General features: G+C 39.9%; 1 protein-coding gene across 4 annotated transcripts in view; it reads left to right on the top strand.

The window, feature by feature from the left end:
• The first annotated feature begins 4,088 nt into the window (after positions 1-4,088).
• The window catches only part of ttll4 (tubulin tyrosine ligase-like family, member 4), a 60,211-nt gene continuing 55,734 nt past the window's right edge, over positions 4,089-8,565 (top strand). The window contains exons 1-2 of one of the 4 annotated variants that reach the window (XM_059031970.1): positions 4,089-4,245; positions 6,937-8,440. In XM_059031970.1, coding sequence (XP_058887953.1) covers positions 7,017-8,440 — 1,424 coding nt within the window. In that variant the 5' untranslated portion in view covers positions 4,089-4,245; positions 6,937-7,016. Of the gene's footprint in view, positions 4,272-6,936; positions 8,441-8,565 lie in introns of all 4 variants that reach the window. The other 3 variants (XM_059031969.1, XM_034003366.3, XM_034003339.3) reach the window with 3 other exon arrangements.

The following is an 8,565-nucleotide window of genomic DNA, read 5'->3' as shown; positions in this document are numbered from 1 at the left end:
ATCTCCCTGGCTTTTATCTGTTCCACACATCCTTTAAATGCTGTATTATGCTCCCCACCAGAGTACAACACTTACCCTGTCCTTTTACATCACAATCCTTGAACTCATGATCCCACCACACTTAGCACATCTTCTTTTACCCCTGCAAGAGCCTGCCATATGACCAAATAGTTGACACGTATAACATCATATAGGCGATGGCCTATACTCATTCACTCTAAATCTTTGAAATCCCATAATTACTTGCTCAGGCATATTTTCTAGCTCAAACGTTAATACTACTGTTGTAGATTGAACCTCCCCCTTTTCATCCCTTTTCCCAATACGCCTTACCTCCACCACCTGATCCTTTTCCAACTCTTCCTCTAACTCCTCTACTGTAATACCCATCATCACCCCATATATCACTCCTTTACATATTTTCTTTTCCTGCCTCATGTAACTCTCAATTGGGATTTGGCCTAGCTCCTCTAACCCCAACATTTTTTGTTTTTGTTTTCGTTGTCTTACTCATACTCTCAATTAATAAACCTCCACCATTTACTTTTTTCACTGCCTTCACTCTCCCTACAGCCACCTTAATCCATTCAGCTACTTTTAATGGGTTAACATTGTTAAAATTATTATCTTTTATTTTTGATTTTATAATCACCCCTAACTCTTCCTTTTTACCTTCTACTTCCTTAGTTTCCCCTTTGCTTTTCTTTCCTGACTCCTGCCAACCTTCTTCCCTTTCACCACCTGAATCATTTTTTCTTTTACTTCCCATATTTATACTTTCCATTTCTTCCTCTCGTTTACTCCTTTTCTCCGTCATTTTTCTTTAGTCCAAAGTCAACCCCCCTCCCCTACCCCACCCCAACCTGTCCCTCCTCGATTTTCTTCCGCAAACACTCATTTCCCTTTCTTAATCCGTCCAAATTCCTCTCCATCCTTCAGGCCGCTCCCTCCCTGTTGGAAACTCCTCTGAATCAAACACTTTGCGCTCCTATACCACAACCTCTGTGACGCCTCTTCTGTTTCCCCTTCCCAGGATCCAAAGACGTTCTCTGACGCTCCTCTTGCTTTTTACCACTGATTGCCCCCCTGCCCTCCCCCAAACTGGATGTGCTGGAGGTTATTATACAGGTGACCATTTCACGATTAGCAACAATGTAAACAATTAACTAACTCGGGAGATGGCCACCTTCTGCACGAGGTTTTTAAGTACTCCTGGCAGCGGAATTTGTGTGACTGGTAAAGCTAATGTATTATTTATACATGTTATTGGTTCGATTGGTTGTGGTTTAAAAATAGTGCCGTTTTTTTGGCTTCTGTTGTTTAGGTGCAGTAGCGTTGAAATATAAATAAATAAATTGGTTTACAGTACATTTGTGTACAATCCGAGATTAGTCATTTTTCTAATAGTGTGTATGTGTGTCTCTGTGAATAAACGTGCGATCTTTTTTTTTCGAGTTTTTTTTTTTTTTTTTTTTTGGCTTCTGTTGTTTAGGTGCAGTAGCAATTAAAAATAAATAAATAAATCGGTTTACAGTACATTCACGCATGATTCCCTCTGGTTGCCTGGCTACACTTGCATATCCACGAGGTTATTTGTAAACAAACAAAATTTTACAGCAGAACAAGCTGATCAGCTCCTATTATACTAAAATGTCCGCTGTTTTGGGGAGGGATTCTCTGTGAATAACCGTGCGATCTTCATCCTTATAATTGTATTTAATAGAGCAAGCGATTCTGAACAGTTCTGTCTATACCACTCTTTACCTAACATAACTAGTTAATGAAAGATACGCTTGCAAATTCGACACCCCCTATAGCCCCCGATGTGCCCTATAGCCTGGCGATCGCAGGTTCGAATCCAGGCTATGTCACAGTCGACCGTGACCGGGAGTTCCTAGGGGGTGGCGCACAATTGGCTGAGAGCTGCCCGGGTAGGGAGGGCTTAGGTCGGCAGAGGAATCCACGACTCACCGCGCATCAGCAGCCCCTGTGGCCAATAGGGTGCCTGTGGAGCCGCCAGATCTGTGTTGTCCTCTGGCACTATAGGTCTGGTGGCATTGCTGTGGATCTGCAGTGCGAAAAATGACGGCTTGGCAGGAGCACGTTTCGGAGAACGCGTGTTCCAGCCTCCGTTTCCCGAGTCAGCGGGGGGGGTTGCGAGTGGTGAGCCGAGGATACAGATAATAATTGGGCATGCTAAATTGGGGTGAAAACCGGGGTAAAATAATTGGCGACAACTAAATTTATAAAAAAAAAAAAAAAAAAGCAAGATGGGCTGAATGGCCTCCTCTCGTTTGTAAACTTTCTTATGTTCTTATGTTCCGAACCGGCCCGCCGCTGCTCTAATAGGCGCAGATGCAGAAGCCGTGCAGCAACCCTAGGGGTTTGCTGCCACAGGTCCAGGGCCCCTTCTCAGGGAGCCATCTGGAGTATTGATGTTGGTGTACCACAGACATCCAGGTGCTTACTACACTTTAGACTGGCTACTCACTGCAGTTCATGCACGGGCCACCTCCCTTTCAGGGCGTGACTGTCACGGACCCACAGGACACCGCAGTGGAGGTAGCAGCTATTCGGGCTATTTGCATGATAAACCTCCTCCAGTTTATTTATTTTATTTATTTATTGCATTTATATTGCGCTTTTCATACAAAAGTATCGCAAAGCACTGTACAGTACTGTGGCAATGTGCCCCGCCCCGTGTGCATTTGTGTTGTAAGGTTGTATGTTGCATGTGTTAATGTTGGTGGATTGTAGTTGGCTGCACGGGATATAAATGGGTGTGTGCAGCACGAGTTATTTAAAATGTATAACTGTATTTAGGCACGGGATTGCACTTCACGTGCATTTAAAGTATTTAATATGTGAGCACGAGGTTGCACATAATTAATTCACGTGCTGGGATTCAAGTGAATGATTAATTATTAATTGAATCCCTGCACAACAGTATATATAGATGCACGTTTTACTCAGTCGGGGTTGTGTGTTCAGTGAGTGGAGAACGGGTGTGGAGAGGAGAAAGGAAAATAGACAAAAATAATAAGAAGTACTTGTACTCACCGTGTTTGTTTGTCTCTTAGTCCACCGTTTGTTTGAGTGTTAGTCAGTTTTGTTTGTCTATTTATTTTGGCGTAAGTGCAGTGTCCTGTCTTCTGTTTTGCTTAAACCTTTTATTTTGTTCAATTAAAACACTGAGCGCTGCCGTGACTCAGTTTCAACACACTCAACTACTGTCTCTGTGTATTCCTTTCTGGTCTGAAGTCATCAACTACAGCCTGCTTGTCACAAGTATATATCAGAAAAAAAGAACAAACCACAATACATTTGTATAGCATGTCACACATACAACTGCCACAGTCAGAGCATTTAACATATTTTAATAATAGTATAAACATAATAATAATAATACAAAAAGTACAATTTTTAAGTTACATTAAAACCAACTATGATAAGAAAGCCATTAATAAATTATAAATAATAATTAACTCCCCCCCAATATATATATATATATATATATATATACACTGTATATAGGAATAACCAGCAGCCCCGCATTAGGGCATTGTAAGGGACATGGCTACATAAATGTATTCAGATTAACTCCATATATATTCAGTTTATTATATTCCATCTAAAATGGGACCCAATGAAATTACACTCTATGCTGCTGATCTAAGAGTTACAGACATGTGTTTCGGAATGTTCAGTTATATAAAGGGTATTATGGAACAATAGGGAACTGCCTACTAAAATACACAAATAGTATATGTATTTGTATAATAACTATAATTGATGGACACTGTCTCAATAAATCGGTACACCTGTCAGTGTACACTATATTCTAGTAAAGTACAAGGACAAATGCACATAAATACGAACAACAATAATGTACGTATTTAGAAATGATTATCACTATATTGTACAGTATGTACACATATTAAATATAAAAGACAGATACGCTTGTTATATAGTAAAAGTGTGTTTATAAACCCGTACATTAACTTCAGAAAACATGCTTATCATTGGAGGTATAAAGTGACCAGAATGAGTGGAGTCCCGCGAGAAGCGTGAAATTTGACACGTCTGAGATTTGGGGAGGCGTGTCTTTAACAGTAGAATACGTGCGCGGGACTCGAGACGCTGTCCGCGGCCCAGCCTGCGTGGTTGCTAGGGAGCTGTGGAGTGGAGTGGAGTGGAGCGGCGCGGAGCGGCGCGGCAGGAAGAGTTTTCTGTGGGACTGTGAAAGTACGAGAATTTTTCATTACATCCAAGTGAGTTGGGAAATAAATTGCTGAAGCACAGTGAGGTTTTAACGAATACCACCACAAGCTGAACACAGGAGTATTGAATGAATATATCGGGCAGCTGCGGCGCTTCTCTGTGTGCACAGAAACGATGACTACCTGCTTTATCAGGCAGGCCTGCTGGCAGAGAGATAGCCGCATGGTAACCGTGTAGCCAGGAGTACGGCTTTGGAACTGTAGTGTGCGCTTTATATGCCTTCACTTTTTAACAATACATTAGCAGGCAGAACGGTAAATACTATAATGAAATATAATCACACCAAACGTTAACGCGATTTTAATAATGTTATTAGAGGGGGTATAATTATTTATAAACATAATTCCAAGCACATATTTGCCCAGAGTTTAAACCACTCGTGTTAATAATCTATGAAAAGTTTGTGTGTTGTTTGGCTTGGATTGAAAGAAGATACATTTAGCCCACCTATATCAATGCTGATTGAGAGAAAGGCAGTTAAGCTAAATGTCAAGCCCAGACAATTCTTTTTCTGACATGTAACCAATTTATGGTGATTTTACGTTTGTGTTTTTTTTATTTTATTTTTTTATTGATAAATAGTGTTTTTTATTTTTTATTGATTTGCATCTGTTGTCATTCTAAAATGCAGTATATCGCTTCAGACACTGTGAACACTGCTAGATAGTGTGTTTGGTAGTAGTTGTCATGGTGGTATGTGTGGTTCATAACCTGCCCAATGATCTCTTTTTCATTATTGCCTGTTTGCACATACAGAAGCTATATATAGGCTGTGGTGATGTTCTAGTTTGCAAATAAAATAAGTCCGGAGCTAGCCTACAAGGTGTGCTGTGTGCCAGTCACAAGTCCAGTGTCATTTTCTCTTTTACCTGCTTATTTATTTATTTGGAGTATAACTTTTCCTGGTATTTTTATAAAGAAACTATTTGTACAGATACCCAGTTTTCTGTACAAATTTACCCAGTACCCTTTTCAATACGATACAGATCTACCCATTTGAGTTCAAACAAATAACCAACTCTTTTATTTATTTATTTATTTATTTATTTATATATTTATTTAAAATTATGGCGGACCCTGCCAATTGTTGTTAGGTGCACATGTTATAAATTGTCACCATCATGATACAGCCGTGGAGTTTTACAGCTGTTTTGTGTTGTAAGGTCTCGCCTTTTAATATTTTGAATAAGCAATCATTACTGTATCTTCATATACCCCAGGTACTCGCAATAACTTGTGCTAAATGTCTTTTGTAAGTTTTATGTCAATTGGATAAGTAGTTATCTGGGTATATATAACAGTGCTGTATTGTACATATATAGGATAAAACGGCTTTAAACGTAAATAATGATTTCAGAAAATATATATTATGGGAATATTGTAGCCAGGCTTTTGTTGTAATTTTAAAAAAGGTATTATGCAGTACAGAACTTGGTTTCAAATTACAATTGCATAGACATTTATCATATAACAGTATTTGAATAAAGCAGTAAGAATCACTCTGATTTACTGGAGAGATGTACTGCTGGGGAATTGGAACAAACGTCGTTTACAGCATTAATGTAAACCTTGTTGACCTACACAATTATTATTTTTTTAATTTAAACGTTTTGCAGTTAAACTCAGTAAAACAAAAATATTTATTTTGCAGAGAGATTAATGGCTACGTGTTTTTTTATTATTATTGTACTCTGTCTTCTTTCAGCAAAATATAAGTTAATAAGATTGGTTCTTACTGCGTTACTCAAATATTGTGTTAAATTCAACTTCTGATAAATTCATTAAGGAGCTTGACTCAAGTTTAGGCATAGCTCTTGAGTTGAGCTTAGGTTTTATTTCACCAAATAATCCAAACATAAAACATTTTAAATAGCAAGTGTCATTTTTTCTTTCTTTTTAAAATTTTTTTTTAAAAAAAAATTTATGAATATATATAACATTATAAACTTGTGTACCATAACAGGATATGGCAGTAAGCAGTTAATGATGTGGAATTTTTTTTGCCACAAAAGTAAAAAAAGGTAAATAAGTTGTAACTTGTTGCTTTCATCAATGCAAACACTAAGTGATTAAACACTAAAACATGTTCTTATTTCCATTGTCATGTGGTCTACATCATGCTGATTATCAACATCAATTCTGAACTCCTCTCAGAACTACATTTCCCATCATCCTCCTGCTCACATATGTAACAGATGGATTTACCAGTGAGCAGGAGGATAATGGGAAATGTAGTTCTGAGAGGTCCAGGTAGGTACATGGCTAGCCATCTTGAGGCAGGGAATGCAATTTAAAAGTTTAAAAAAGTGGTCAAAATGTAAAAAAAAAATATATATATATATATATATAAATAAATAAACAATACACACACCTTACATAAACAGTTGTAGCAACACATGGGAACATGTAACACAATCAAATAAAAAGGTCCTTATGTACCCTTTAAGCCACATACTGAAACTTGTCTCTATAACTACCACCATTCAGCTCAACTCACTACTCCAAATTCCAGTATGGCCTTTCCAACTGAAATGTATTTCTGATATATAATTCCAAGTTGTGGAAGAATTGTCACACCTTCTTTGCTAGTCATACCAGGCGCTTTATCTAAAATAAAATGTTTCTGACCAATATCTTCTCTTGTTTGTTCCATAGGTTTACACGTCATTAAGCTGCTCCCTTTATTTTATGCTGGATGTATCTCATGAAGCTGGTGAGGTTTGAGATGGCCACTAATGGCCTCTAATGGAGTTGAAGACGTGACACTGGAGTCCGATGGCACTGTCAGAGTAGATTCTCCCGTGGCTAAACCTCCCAGATGTTTCGCCCCGAGCACACTGCAGAGGAGATTTAAGTACTTGGCTCCACCTCGGGGGCCCATACAATGTGGTCCTGGGACTCGGAATAATGTGAGGGATTTTCAGGACCGGATCAATTTTTTCTCAGGGATTCCTCCACAGCGTGCCTACCTTTCAGTCAGCACCACAGCAAACGGTGCCAGCACCTCAGAAGTTGCGACCAGGATTGCCCTCCATTCCAGTGTCTCTTTGCCTTTCGATAGTCCCTGCGTTCTCGAACAGACTATCCACAGCTACAGGCCTAACTGGCGACTCGAATCCTTCAAGTTTAAGTCTGGAATTTTGGGGAAGAGAGCCTTCTCCTCGCCCCAACCAGCAGTTCCTCCAGTCAATCCCGTTTCCCCTCATTGCCCAACCCCCCCTAAGGCAAATTCACTTGAACCCTTGAACAGAACTGAAACTGACATGCCATTTACTCCGCGACCTTCTCAGACTAACAAGCCTGCAATAAACACAAATACATTTATGAGACCCACCAGTGCAAAAGTGCCTTCCTACCACAAACTCGATTCTAATGCTATACAGACATATTTGACTGCCTTTCATTATTATGGGGATAAAGGAGACAGTAAAATTGAAAACCGAGCCACAAAGTTTAATGGCCCTATGCCGTTTCTCATTCACACCAACTCGCTGAAAACTAGCCCTTCTACTATGAGTCAAGAAAAAAGAAAGGATATGATCTTGGAGGAAATCTCCTGGCAAGCCCACACTTCTGAAGGCTGTGCAACACCTCTGAGGGCTGAGAGAATGGCCTGCAAGTCTGAGGGCAGTATCAGTCACAGCTTGGAGAAGGCTGGAAATGTCAACTCTGAGATCATGTTGACAGAGGCTGTGAGAAGAATGTCTGGGAACAGCTCAGCGAATAACATAATGTGGAATGGGCTGTGCAGGCAGCTGCAAGGGCATGAGGGGCACTCTGAGGATGCTCAATTGTCACACAGTAATGAGAGAAAGGCAACGGAGTCCCCTCAGGGAGAATCCATCCCACAGTCGCCAGCCAAAACCTGCAATTCTTGCCTTATCAGTGGCGACTCTGATGGCAACCGTATGCAGATGCAAGCAGTGGAGAGTTTGAGCATCATTAATGCACACATTTTCAGTAACCTTTCTGGTGCTGTGGTGACCAAAGGGAATGTGGATGCCATGCAACAGAGGAGAGAGCCCCAGAAAACAAATTCTTCCCAAATGGCATCCGTTTCGTTAGTGACCACACAGATCTCTGCAATACAGTTAAACAAGGAAACCAAGTCGCATAAGAGCGAAGATGAGCGAGTTGACATGGAGATGAAAGAGTTTGGGTGGGTATTTAAAGTGTAACTAAATGAATGGTGATGCTTACACTTAAGAGCCCCATCGGTTTAAAAAACAGATGGTACACTTCTAGTTCCAGGGTCTTTTATTTTTTTTGGATTTTCTTGAAAGA

This window comes from Acipenser ruthenus, chromosome 10 (genome assembly GCF_902713425.1).
Source record: "Acipenser ruthenus chromosome 10, fAciRut3.2 maternal haplotype, whole genome shotgun sequence".
Lineage (NCBI taxonomy): Eukaryota > Metazoa > Chordata > Actinopteri > Acipenseriformes > Acipenseridae > Acipenser > Acipenser ruthenus.
This window is presented reverse-complemented; position numbering and strand designations above follow the sequence as displayed.